Below are 14,173 nucleotides of genomic sequence, written 5' to 3'. Positions count from 1 at the left end.
TAGCCTTCCAATGAGGTCAAATTGCCTTTTTTGAGGCTGACTTGGTGTGGAGGTTACATAATTCATTTTTGACTCAAAAATAATTCTTTTTACATTGTTCGAAAGCCCAAGAAGGGTCTCATAACTCTAATGACTCTTTATTAATCCTAGGAGTCCACAATGGGGACTTTGACTAATAAAATGATGACCCAAGCATGGAACTCCACAACTTTTCTTATTGGCATGCAAAATGAGATAAAACCCAGCCCAGATGTTGGGTACTTGCCATCATCACCAAGTTCCAGTTGCTTGTTAGTGTCTTGTTCCTCTGACCAGAAGAAGGCCAATATGTTTGCTATCATACATCATAAGTCTCCACTGTCAACATACAACCTAACACCCAAAATTGTGTTGGTGGAAAGGCATGACACCATTGCAAAGGTTGTATCAAGTTTGGAAATCAGCTTGTCCATGCCTAAACCTTCTACACTTCTTGCAAATTACTTATGCTGCTACAATACAAGTGCAACCCAACTAGAAGATGAACTAAAGCAAGCATTCCCTCCCATGAGAACTGCACCCTCTTTCTATACTGGAGACTTAACCATGTAAGTGCCACAGTGCATGCAATCGGAAATTGAACTAAACTGAAAGTTGAATTGAAGCAAACTGGAAATTGCTAAATCTGGAACAGCAGTGAACTGAATTTAACTTAAGGTGCCAAAACAGGAAATATGCTAATGCTGAAGGCATGCATTTTCACTTTGCGCTCCTACATAATTGTGCCTCCCTCACACTGCAATGTGCATAAGAACCAATGCAAACCGCTTCCATCTGCTGCTATATGGACCTGCAACAATAAGAGCACCTGCTAGATGAGTGTGCCCCAATTCTGTGGTCAACCCTATCAGAGCTAAACCAAGTAAAAATCTGACACCATTGACTAAGATCAACTATTGTAGGATTTCATGAAATATGTGTGTCAATGTATGCAAGGAGCCAACAAGACTGCTGCCAATCCAATAACTGTAACAAACATTTTACTTATAGTAAAAAGTGATACTGTCAAGCCTAGGTCTATGCTAATGTTTGATGTTGCAAAATGCTAACATCAAGATGTAATTGCAAGAGTTATAAAAATAGACATCAAAACAAGCATCTCTCCATGGGGATTGATAATCCCACTTATATGGATAAGGAAGCACAATAAACAACCAAAAAGTAGGTCAATGGGACTAGGAAGTACAATTATTGATACCAATATGTAGGAGGGCCAAACGCTACCCCAAAAGCATAAAACAAAATAAAATATGAAATTCATGAACTAAATTATTACATTAGAGAAGTAGATAGAAGAAAGAGTGTCAGAGATCAACTAAATTTCTATTAGACAAGATACGGAGTTTAATGTGAGGTGGAAGAAGTATCTGTCACAGAATCAATCATTGAGAAGGATTCAATGCACTATCTAATGATACTATCTAGAGAGTATCTAGTGCTGAGAGGACCCAGTTAGGTAATCCTAGGAGTTATACAGGATCCAAAGGCAATTTTTCCCTTTGCACTTGAGGTTGAATAAAATAAACTCCCTAGTCCAGAGTTTGTTGACAATCTGAATGTGTGCAAATAACAAATACCACTAACTCTCATGCAGAAGACTCAACCAACCTAGGTGAAACAATGTAGGTGGTCAGTAACCTAGTCCTTGTTGAGTCATTCATACAAAAATTACGCCTATTGCTTAGCAGCAGCAAGTGTCGAAGATGGCCGAAAAAAGGAGGCAATCAATCTAACAAGGAAATGTCAAAAAGAAGCCTACTAGTTTTGCTTATTAAAGAGAGTTGCAATCATTAAAGCTACTAAATTGGTTTTCCTTCTTGACTTTTATCATAAAGCACTTACCATCTTTCACAAATTTGATCTTTATTTGAACTGTGCATGTTGATTCCTTATAAGCCCCCCCCCCCCCCACCAAAACATAACCCAATAGCCTTCAATGGACCAACATCATAGACAACTCCGCTTATATATTTGGGTTTGATTGAGAACCAATTGCATTAGTGACAGCCAACTCGACATCTTTGTATAGCCATCCCAAAAAATATAGATTCTCTTGCACTGTTGTTTTGAAACATTTGTTTGATGTAGGTTTCCACAGCCAGATTCTTTTGACTTCTGAGGTCAACCACTATCAATATTGACATCTTCATATTATTTGTTATCTCACACAACTATTCCCTCATAATTGTCGCTACTTACTTGATGGGTCAATTTGTTTTTGCAACCGATAGTGTCTCATCAAAGTTGAGAAGTATCAAGATCTCAATTGGTTTTTGGACTATTTGTGACTACTAGGATTCTATTGCTTTCTACTTTGAATGATAGCAACAACATTTTTTCACTGTTATATCTTCTTACAATCTTTTTTTAAAGAGTGATAGGAATTTGTGAACTTCGTTGAATGAGTCAACTTAGTGACAGAAGTCAAAATGCTTGTCCATCTAGGTCTTTGCTTATGTAGAAACCTATTTATCTTTCCAATTGAATGGCTCCTCTTCCAAGTTGTTCACGGTTTTGATAGCCATTGCTTTGTTATGAGCATCTTCCAACGTTCAAAGGTCAAATAGTTCAAGCTCTCTTTGTATGGGGTGTCAAGACTAGAGTCTACTGATCTACTTCAGTGCAATCTACTCTTCCTCTTCAGGTACTTTCAATTCTATGATCTATTGAACAACTTCTTAAAAAGAACAAAAGAAGCAATCAAACAAGCACAACAATTTGAAACAAATTGCAGTGCAACCTCTATTATAAAATTTCTAACAGCAATAAAATAATGACAATATCAAAGACGGATATGCTCACCTGTTACTCACTGTAAACATCTCCTTGGGCTGGTTGTCAATAACATTCTCCAGAGGGCAATATCTTTCTCCTGTTTCTTGATCATGAACCACAGAATGTCGGTGACTGAATGTCCCCCTCTCAACATCCTGTCCACTCAGCCGCACATGATTTCCTTCTATGAGCAATGTTGCAAAAGCAAGTGCTTCAGCAGTAGCCCAGTCAACCCCCTGTCCTGCTTCAATCATTTGAGCTCGTTGATCATAGATTCTCTTGATGGCTCTATGAGGCTTAAATGTCTCTGGAAGAGTGGTTATGGTTTTTCCAACACGCTTTAATATCTCTGGTTTGACTCTGCAGCAATATTAAAAATAATTAGCCAGCATATTTTCATTTGGCAATTATCCTTAAAACAAATTTACATGAGGTAAGTTTCTTACCCTGTATTACGAACTCCAGATATTTGCTCTGGCGACTTGAAGCCTGACCAAAAGGCTCCAAGCCAATCTCGTGTTTTTGGAACATAATCTTTGCTGTTTACAAACTCTTCATTCAAAATTGACAAAACCTTTATACGCATTTTGTCAATTTCTTCTTTTGACAACTCCCCTGATTCTATGAGCTTCTTTTCATACAGATCTAGTGCTGGTGGATGGCTTCTAATAACCTGCCAACATACAAAAACATAAAAGCAGTGGGGACCCTTTTTCTTTTGAAGATATTTTAATTCAGTTCTACATTTTTTTTCCTTTCTTCTGATAGGTGCTTCTGGTCAACACCTGCAAGTGGCAATTTCCAATGTGGCTTATTACAATGAAACAGATATGTCTTACAACTCATGGAAGCTATGTTTCCACTAAGCTGTCGCGACTTGGGAGTATTCATTCCATCAAATTGGCCCAGGATTTGCACCTGGCTCCCACTGCATGAAACAGCCCACTTATAGAGGCAAGACAGCACACAATTGACAAGCATCTCTCTACGTGGATTTGAACCTTGATTGTAATGTCCTCTTCAAATTAAGAATTTTGGAGAGACAAAATAGCCTATTGAACCCATAGGTTATAGTCCTCAATAAAGGGGAAAACCCCAAAGTACCCAATGTCTGGGTGTGTTTTGGGGCAGCTGGGCAAAGAAAACCAAAATTGGGGTTTGAAGTAAAATTTACTCAATCAATTACGAAGAAGAGACCCCTCTAGGAAATCTACAAATACGAAAGGGTTGAATTCATTTTGGAGCATCACTGTGGATCATCTCATTTGTTTCTTGAGCATTAGCTCTGAGGGTTTTAAGACCCCTTTTCTTCTTGTCAATTTCAGTGGTGAAAGATTCCACCCTAGTTGACATCCTTGTCTGACTCCTCTCTGTTTTGGCACAAGTTTCCTATCTGGGCAGCGAGTTCTGTGGGTAGTGGTCTTTGTTATGGTACAGGAAACATCTGAAAGGCAGCGACGTTTTGGTTGATTCTGCACTTAGTGGCAGCAAAGTCCTGTGTTTGACTAAGATCCTTGTTCTAGGGTTTCATCAAAGGCAGTGAGGTCTCTGTTTCATCCTAAACTGATGTTCTGGCACAGCAAAGGGTTTAATCTTCTGAGGTAGACATATCCTGGATGAAAGCTGGATTCCAGAGCGAAGCAGGAAGGGAAGACAAGACAGTGGCTAACCTCGCATTTATTTAGGATTCGCTGTGACGAAATTCCGCAGCTCTCTGACTAAGGTGCGGACTTCTGTGGTTGACATCGGACATCAGGAACCTGAACACGATCTCTCTATGGATGCTTGCAGATTCCTGGGCTTGCTGTGGACCTGGTGGCTTAATACAGAGAGGGATTTCCGAGCTGGAGTTTGTGCCATTCAAGAAGCTCTGAGGATGAATATCAGCATATTAACCCTCCAGTGGTACCTTGTAAAAGCCCTCACAGGTTTGGGCCTCTGTAGCTGACGTGAGGCAGAACAGTGATGAAAAGGAAGAGAATTGCGGCTCCTATGTCAGCAGATCCTGAGCAAAGAAGGAGCTAAAGGATAGTTCCAGATCTATAGTAATTTCTGTAGCAACTTTGGTTACAAACTTCTGGTAGGGCTTCTGGATTGATTTCAGTTCTGTAGAATTCATTTTATGATTAAAATCTGCCCTGAAGTTAACTCCGAACAAGCTTACACTCTTGAATTTTGGTTAATCTATACATACATTGTTCCGTCAAGCTCAGGTTTTGAAGATTGGATTGTATGAATTACTGTATATTGAATTGGATTATTCGTTCTGCTCACTACAGTGTTACAATTATTGACACTGTGTACCAGAAAATACATTGTTTCCATCAGATATGATGATTGTTAGCTGTTAAGAAACCCCTGCCTTAAACCCTAATCATTGCGAAATAACCTAGTCCATTACATTGATTGGGGGGGAATAACAACATCCCCATTTTACCAAGCAACCAATATATGTCTCATAACACATGGAAGCTACATTTAAACTAAGCTGTAGCAACCTCTCTGGGGGAATTTGAACCTTGACGGGGGGGGGGGTAAAAACATCCTCATTTTACCAACCAACCAATCCCATTGATGCTATTATATTATTTTGTTTCACAAGTCTTCATAAATACACCTCTAATGGACAATTGTGGGGTTTATGGGGCTGGTCAAAGCAGACAACTCTATGTGATATACTATAAATCCTGTCAAGATATGATATAAGAAGCTAACAAAAACCCATCTCAAAATGAATGCTTTTATTTTCGGACACAGAGTTCCTATCTTTTTAGAGCATTACTGAAAAACTTTATGAACTCCCCCTCAGCATAATCCACAGTTACAAATTACAAGTTTCACTTCATAAACTACATAAGCATAGAATTTTCTACTTTTAAAATTAAATTTAAATCATAATGTCAACCAGTAATCAAAACCAGCCACTGTGACTGCAAAAAAGTACACTGATATAAGTGAAATATTAGGAGTACTTAGAGAATTTCACAAAAACCAAATAAGTGCTAAAATACAATGCACATCAGTAGTGCCAAAACCATCTCCAAGAAAAGTAGGAGAAGAGAATGAAATGAAAAGAAAGCCTTATAAAAGATAGAATGAGACACAAGGCCTGGAAGAGTAAAGATGGGCAAGGATCCAAAGGACAACAAGGTAGCAATAAAAGAATAAGATTATCTTATTGCCAGCAAAAATCCAACGTATCTTACTGCCTTACCTGAAGCGTATGCTCTACAGTTAAGGCTTTGCCACAGGTTCAAATCCTTTAGTATGTTCATACAAACCATTTACACACATAAAATAGACCCCTATCAAAATATAGGCAATCAAATTCAGTAGGAAGAAACTCAACAACTACAAAAGAGCTTAACATAGTAACATCTACAAACAAAGCTTGTACCTTCATTATCCAATCTAGAAGTGGTCTAGAATTCATTCGACTGTGAGAGAATTTCTAACTAACTTAACGCGACAGTGTACCAATGTAACATAACATTTACAAACACAGCTTGTACCTTAATTACCCAATCTAGAAGTGGTGTAAGAAACATTCAACTGTGAGAGAACTTGTAACTAACTTAAAGCAACAGAGCATACCAATGTCTTTTCAAGTATTCTGTGCCTCTAAGAAAAGAAGAGAGAAAAAAGCATAGGATAAGGAGGAGGCTTGACAAAAGATGCAGTGAGCTACAAGAAAGCCCAGAAGAGTAAACATAGCAAAGGATCCAAAGGAGGGTGTCAATGTAGCAGTAAAAGTGTCAGATTATCTGACTGCCAACAAAAAATAACACATCTTCCTTCCTTACCTGAGGTGTCTGCTCTACATTTAGACCTCTGATGCAGATTCAAATCCTTTAGTATAATGATATAAACCATTTAAACAGGTAAATTAGGGCCCCATCAAAATATAGACAACATCATTTAGTATAATGAGACAAATCATTTATACAGGTGAATTTGATCCCCGTCAAAATATAGAGAACCAAATTTGATATAAGGAAACTGAACCTCAAAAACAAAACTAAACATGGTACCTTTTATTGTCATGATACAAGTCATTTACATGATAGACAACCAAATTCAGCAGGTGAAAACTAAACACCTAAAATACAGAAGTTAACATAGCAATATCCATTAACACAGGCTCTACCTCAGTTATCCAATCTAGAAGTGGGCCAGGATAAGTTCAACTGTGAGTAGTTCCTGCTAATTTAAATCAACAGAGTATAACAAATTACCAATGTGTTTTTATGTGTCGTACACCTAACATCAAGGAATGTTGGATTTAACTTCATCCTAACTTCTGGAGATGAGCTTGTGGGCTAACAACTGATGTGCAGTGCACCTCCAAACATCAACCAATGTTGCTTTTATCCTCAACCTAATTTTTGGATGTAAGGTTGCAGTTTAAGGGCAAGGGGAGATTGTAGTCTTACTGCAAAGTGATATAAATGACATATCAATATCTCTGTGGTACCTCTTCTCAACTTCAAGTTCCATTTTAGATAGTTATATAAATAAATGTGTTTTTACTCTATTGCCTCTGAACATCAAGTAATCTTGCCTTTGACATCACCCTAACCTTTTGAATACGAGCTTCTGGTCAATTAGCAAAGCAGGGAATTTATGCAGATCTTAAATTCCTTTTGCAATAGTGATATAAATACCAATGTACTTTTGCATGTAATGCCTTAACCAATGTTATCAGAACCAAACTGGAACCAGTAAAACCACCAAGGCAGACTGATTTTGGGAGGTTTCCTGTCGGAACCAGCCTCCCAAACCAGAATTGACCAATTTTGGTTCAAACTGGTCCTCAACCAGTCTAAGCCAGCCAGTTTGACAAGTTTTGTATCAGCACACACCCTTCCCCACAAAAAACCAAAAATAGAGGCAAAAAACTAAAACCCTACAACTATCCTAAAACATAATTTTGATCTAGTTAATGATGCCCCCCTACTATTGTGAGTGGAGTTATCCTGGATGATTTGCAGCCACTTCCACCGCTACAAGTTACGGACATTGATGATTGATGAAGGGCATTCAGTCAAGATGTCAAGCATTCCCATGCAAAGCATGTAGAGGATCTAGATTGGATGAATATGTAGTTTGAATCAAGATCACCCCCTTCCCCACAAAAAACCAAAAATAGATGCAAAAAACTAAAACCCTACAACTACCCTAAAACATAATTTTGATCTAGTTAATGATGTCCCCCTACTATTGTGAGTGGAGACTGGAGTTATCCTGGATGATTTGCGGCCACTTCCACCACTACAAGTTATTGACATTGATGATTGATGAAGGGCATTCAGTCAAGATGCCAAGCATTCCCATGCAAAGAATGTCGAGGATTTAGATTGGATGATTATGTAGTTCGAATCAAGATCCCAAGCATTCCTATGCAAAGAATGTAGAGGATCTAGATTGGATGATTATGTAGTTTGATTTGATTGTAAACTATTGTATGGTTATTAACTTGTTTCTGGATTCTGCAGGCCATTTAGAGACCCAATATTAATGTTTTTTGGTTCAGATATGTATTGCACCCAGTGCCATTTTGCTATATTCACCCTTAAAAGACTATACACATGAAGAAACTTTGGTCAACCACTTTTGTGTGTTCAGTATTTTTAATGACTATGATTCACTTCCAGTTTTTTTATGTCAACTGGTTCAGTCCTTATAACATTGGTCTTTTAACTGAGCAGATCTCAAGTTCCAATCCTGCCACTTGCAATTACACTTCTCCTTGCTAGTGATAATAACAGTTTTCTTGGGGTAGCTTATTGTTCTGGTGTGGTAGCTAGAAACTGCATTTTGTTGTACTTTGTGCCAAGCAAAAAATAAATAAATGTCATCTTCGAAGCCAAAATAGATTCATCCTAAATTATACCAATTGAAGCGTGTGCGGATCAGCTGTTTTGCTTCGTTCAGAAAAATTCTCGAAATAAAGAATCAGAGAATGGATATACACACCTGATACATCTTCGGTTGAGTGAAAGATGGTTCATCAATCTCATTATGCCCAAACCTGCGATAACAAACAAGATCTACAACGACATCAGACTGGAAGGTCTGCCGCCATTCTGCGGCAAGTTCACATGCATGCACGACAGCTTCAACATCATCGCCATTCACATGGAAAATGGGCACACTCAAAGCCTTTGCGGCATCAGTACAATACTGCGAGGATCTGCCAGATTCAGGATCAGTAGTGAAAGCAACCTGATTATTAATCACAATATGAATGGTCCCGCCAGTAGTGTAGTTTGGCAAAGCACTGAGATGCAAAGTCTCGTAAACCACCCCTTGTCCGGCAAAACTTCCGTCTCCATGAATCAAAATCCCCATATTCTTTATCCGATCCTTGTCGGTAGAATAATACTGCTTTGCCCTAGTTTTTCCTATAACGACAGGATCCACTGCCTCGAGATGGCTGGGGTTGGCAACCAGAGAGAGATGAATATGCTTACCACCACGCGTCGGCCGGTCATATGAAGTCCCAAGGTGGTATTTCACATCCCCGGAGCCAGTATACCACCCGGTTTCGGCACCGGCTGGCTTAATCCCGCCGCTAAATTCACTGAAAATCTGCCGCAAGGGTTTCCTTACCACATTCCCCAGTACATTCAACCTTCCTCTGTGAGACATACCGATAACTATACTTTCAACACCCAAATCCGCCGATCTGTCAATCATCTCCTTCATACTTGGAATCAAAGTTTCTGCCCCCTCGAGACCAAACCGTTTTGCGGCGGTCCATTTAGTGGCCAGAAAGTTCTCAAACTGTGCACTCCAAATCAGCCTATCCAAAATAACCCGCCGCCGGCTTGCACTGTACGTACCGGGAACCAGCCGCTCGATTCTATCCTGCAACCAGTAACATTTACCGCGGTCCGATATGTGCATTTACTCGTACCCTATGGTACCGCAGTAAGCTTGCTCAAGGCGGTTTATTATGGCCCTCAGTGTTTGAACGGGACGATTTTCTGACAGGAACCCAGCCATCGGCCAGACACCGAGGAAGAACTCACGGTCCAGATCAGCCTCTGTGAAGCCATAAAGCGCGGGATCCAGGTCCGCCGGTACAGGCCGAGAGGACAACCCAAGAGGATCAAGGTTCGCCTTGAAGTGCCCATTGACCTACAAATTCACAAATCATTGCCATTATAATTCTCCCAAGACATTCCATCTCATGAAAATTAAAAGGAACCAAAAAATCCCATAACCGAGCTGTTCATTCACATAAATTTTAAAGGTATACAGTATATTTCATAACGGAGCTGTTTATTGGCATAAACGATACGGATTTACAGTTTAGTTTATAACTGAGCTGCTGACTCGTGGACATTTTAAAACTTCGACAGTTTACTCCATAACTAACCTGCTACTCGCAGATCTTTTGAAGAATTGAGTGTATTTCAAAACAGAGCTGCTCACTGGTAGAAGTTTTAAAGATTTGACACTGTATTTCATTATTGATTTAACCGAGCAGATTTTTTAATTATTTCAACGTTTATTTCATAACAGAGTTGCTCACTCCTCGAAATCTATCTAGACATTAAAACAGCAAAACTTTTAATGCTTTGACAGTTTCTTTTATGACAGAGCCGCTCACTGGCCAAAATTTTCAAGATTTAACACTTTATTTCATTAAAACGGATTAAAACGGATCAGTTATGAAATAAAGTGCGAAAACATGAACATTTCTGCCAGTTAGTAGCTCTGTTATGAAATAAGATGCATAGTAAAGTTGCTCGTTCTTAGATTTTGACTCAGAAAAAGGGACTAGATAGATCACAAAGTCCCTGAAGGGATATTAAACGTGAACATACCTGTTAAGCCTTGACGAGGAGTAGTAATCTCATGCTTTCCTGGATAGTTTGGCCGGATAAGGCAGGCGAAAGGCCAGCCGACTGGGCGGACATATTGCGGAAGAAGTTGTCCCATGACTCGTCCACGCTCTGCGGATCGGCTTCCCATGCCTTCTGTAGCTCCTCGATGTAGACGTTCGACGTGTTGGCCAGAAAGTTGTCTGTAAAGCGTTGTGCAGCAGCGGCTTGCTGCGGCCTTCTGGCGGTAGTGTGGATGAAACGGGCACTTAAGGGAGGTTTGGCCAGACGAATTCTAAGAGCTGCCCGGGCCGCTGCCGCCGAGATTCGAAACCAGGCCATTCCAGACATTAAAGATTTCTCTAATCCTTGAAAGTTTCTGTCTGATCGCGTAACCCGCAGAACCGAGAACTCGGCGGTGCGGCGAAATATTTGCTTTTATTACTAGTAGACGGGCAGCCGCGTCTCTGTGGGGCTTTAAGAATTGGAAAAAATAGAACGACAGCGAGCGTTTGATCCGCCGCAGGATGTCGCGATTGCGTTCTTTTCGGCTTCTAATAAAATAAAATGCAAGATATCACTTTGTCTGCGTGGAGAGTGGGCAAAGATGGCCGTCAATATTGGATTCATTTTTTTTTTTTAACCACATGGTGAATCGGTAACTATTAAGTTTAATCCACGGGAGACCCAGGATCAAACCTCATTGCTGCCACTATAACACCAAGAGCATAACCAACCACCTGCAAGTCGGGTATACTAAGATCCTATGGTTTTAGCAAGAGCACACCCACGGTAGGGGGGTCCGCCCCTCTAGCCGCCACCACAGCAGGTCACTGTACTCAATGAGATTTGAACTTCAGACCTCCCGGGCTTCACCCATGTGTCTTACCGTTAAACCACACATCACTGTACGTCAATATTGGATTCATTACTTTGTCACGATTCACGAAGACTTGCGCTGTCACGATTCACGAAAGATATCACTTTGTCTGGGTGGAGACTCGACAACGAACGATGGCCGTCAATATTGGATTCCTTACTTTGTCACGATTCACGAAGACTCGCGCGTTTGTGTATTAAATCTCTTGGTTCGAAAACATTAATACGTAGGCTTACGATGTGGCTGGCATTTATGATAATAGGTATACCGTTGCATAACGCTTTCTTTATCAAGCATTTTAAAATGGATTGCGGTTTATCAAGCATATTAAATTAATCTTATAAATATTTAAGTGTGTAATTAAGTTTTTAATGTTTAAAATATAAAAAAAAAAATTTAAAATATATGTTCTTAATCATTAGGTTCATTCATTGTATTAATATATATATATTTGGTTGACCATGAAATGAAAATTACATTAATATATTTATATTTTACTATATTAGTAATTTTATAATATATGTATATTTTATATATATCCGATTAAGAATAATAAAAATTTCACAATATTGTTTATTTTTTATTGTAATATTTAAAAAGATCAATACTTATATCATAATATTGTAGATGTATTTTTATCTCAAACAAGATAGGTTACGAAGCAGCAAGTGCATGCCAACCCAATGAGCCACTGGAAAGAAAGTAGTCCAACATCAGATTGACTTGCTCTTTCCAAAAATAAAAGCTAGTGCACAGATTATGTGGGTTCTTTGACTATGTTTGACAAGTTGAGAAAGTGAAGAGCAATCTTACACCTGATTTTAAGTCTGCTGCTATACCTGAATATCTCGACAACAACAATTAAGAATGGCACGGCAAAGTCAGGGTTCCTACTCTTGCAATGACAGTAGTTTGGCTCTGTTGTCATTGAAGTCCACAAATCAGTGGATTTAAAGTATTGTTATTCAATTAGATGCAATTACATGATTTTTTTAATATATATATATATATATATCACAAGAATAAAGATAAGATAGTTTGATGGGCACAATGTGAAACCTACCTCATAGGATGAATTTTCATGGAAATATTTTTCTTTCTTTTAATAAATATGGGAGAGTTTTATGGATATTCTTTTTTGTTTTTAGGAAATATGGAATATTTTTTTTCTACCCAAATATTTTTTCTCTAGTTTTCACAATAAAATTTTGTTCGGAAGTTTGCTTTATTGTTTAGCTTTATTGTTTATTTTTATAAGTCTGAAGATTGTAGAAAGATCAAGAGAACCTTATAAATTCCATTTATATAAATATAATAGAGGACATCCATTTTAAGATTGTAGAAAGATCAGGAGAACCTTATAAAATCCATTTATATAAATATAATAGTTCCATTGTTCAGAAGACACGTCCATTTTAAGTTTTATGACAGAATTTGTCTTATATTTAAATTGATTTTTGGATTAATCCATTGCTCGTTGGATTAAACAGTATGTTATGGTTAATATGGATTAATCAATTTGTTATGGTTAATATGGATTAATCAGTTTGTTATGCTTAATAACTTTATTCGTTATAAATATGATTTATACTAATTGAACTCTAGCAATCACAGAGGAACATGGTTTGGGGAAGAATTGACATCTTTTAAAAACCACAGTTCAATAAATTTAATCCATCCCTAACCCCAATTTAGCTAAGATTGCAAACCTCCCCCTTTATAGTGGGAAAAGGCAACATTCCAAGAAATCAGTGATACTTTGGGTAAAATCATGAAGTTCGATCTAAGTCTTAATCCCAAGTTCCAATCAATCTACAAAGTTGTTTGAGCATTTTAGTAATATGAATAGAATTCAATGCATGCCTTAGACGTGGCAGACTAGCTTAAATTAATTTTTATTTTTTATATGTTTAAAATGGAAAACAACAAATATCAAAATCATCTCACTAAAAACTAAGATAATAGATCAATATTCATTGTGTTTGGCATAACATAAATAAAATATTCTAAATTTTTAAATGGCTCAAGTTCCATAACATAAATAAAATATTCCATGCACAGATCATAAAGGTTGACAAGTTTTCTTAAATTTCTCAGAAGATGATACCGATTGACATGTTTCTTTCTTGCCCTCGAGAAAACGCAGTAGGACACGATAATATTTACATTGCATGGTGGCTACTTGTGGTTTCTCCTATGCTTCTATAGTTTTCAGCCTGTGTGCGGTTCTACATTTTTCTTACTTTTGTTTCGGGAGGCATGACTGCTGCAAAACATACAAACATCCACCAAAACATCCATTATCATTAGATGGTTAATCACAAGTAAAGCATATGCTAAAAAGAAAACCTTACTCATGGGAATACTCATTCGCACAGACATCTTATTATTGCTTTCATTCTAGCCAAAACATACTGGAAGGGAAAAACACACTGCAAGGTAAAGGGACTTTACTGTTGGGAAATTTGCAAGATGAGTATGGCACTTGAATGGTCAAGCCAAGCACAAACGCTACAGGAAATCATGACTCATATTGGAGGCAAATGAGATCAAGCAATCTGAGCAGTCACGAGCTATATTTAGGGCTTCGCAGAGGTAATCGACATATTGTTGGTGGGTAGTCATCCACATCGGATACGGTTTTGTT

General features: G+C 38.3%; 2 protein-coding genes across 7 annotated transcripts in view; both read right to left on the bottom strand.

Moving 5' to 3' along the window:
• LOC149189328 (uncharacterized) overlaps positions 1–9,728 on the bottom strand; it is a 95,517-nt gene extending 85,789 nt beyond the window's left edge. For 5 of the 6 annotated variants that reach the window (XM_089411787.1, XM_089411788.1, XM_089411792.1 and 2 more), the window contains exons 1-3: positions 8,791–9,728; positions 3,261–3,487; positions 2,842–3,174 (exon numbers count right to left, since the gene is read on the bottom strand). In XM_089411787.1, the coding sequence (XP_089267913.1) occupies positions 2,842–3,174; positions 3,261–3,487; positions 8,791–9,723 (1,493 nt within the window). In that variant the 5' untranslated portion in view covers positions 9,724–9,728. Of the gene's footprint in view, positions 1–783; positions 830–2,841; positions 3,175–3,260; positions 3,488–8,790 lie in introns of those variants that run through there. The other variant, XM_089411791.1, reaches the window with a different exon arrangement.
• A 57-nt stretch (positions 9,729–9,785) lies between these two features.
• LOC149189327 (uncharacterized) lies at positions 9,786–11,242 on the bottom strand. Its single transcript, XM_089411793.1, has 2 exons — positions 10,650–11,242; positions 9,786–9,957 (listed from the first exon to the last, which is right to left on the bottom strand). Exon 1 carries the CDS (start codon positions 10,995–10,997, stop codon positions 10,653–10,655), a length of 345 nt encoding a protein of 114 aa, XP_089267919.1. The 5' UTR covers positions 10,998–11,242; the 3' UTR covers positions 9,786–9,957; positions 10,650–10,652.
• Positions 11,243–14,173: the final 2,931 nt, after the last annotated feature.

This window comes from Pinus tabuliformis, chromosome 3_1, assembly GCF_031772625.1.
Source record: "Pinus tabuliformis cultivar Carrire ecotype Pingquan chromosome 3_1, CPIR1, whole genome shotgun sequence".
Lineage (NCBI taxonomy): Eukaryota > Viridiplantae > Streptophyta > Pinopsida > Pinales > Pinaceae > Pinus > Pinus tabuliformis.
This window is presented reverse-complemented; position numbering and strand designations above follow the sequence as displayed.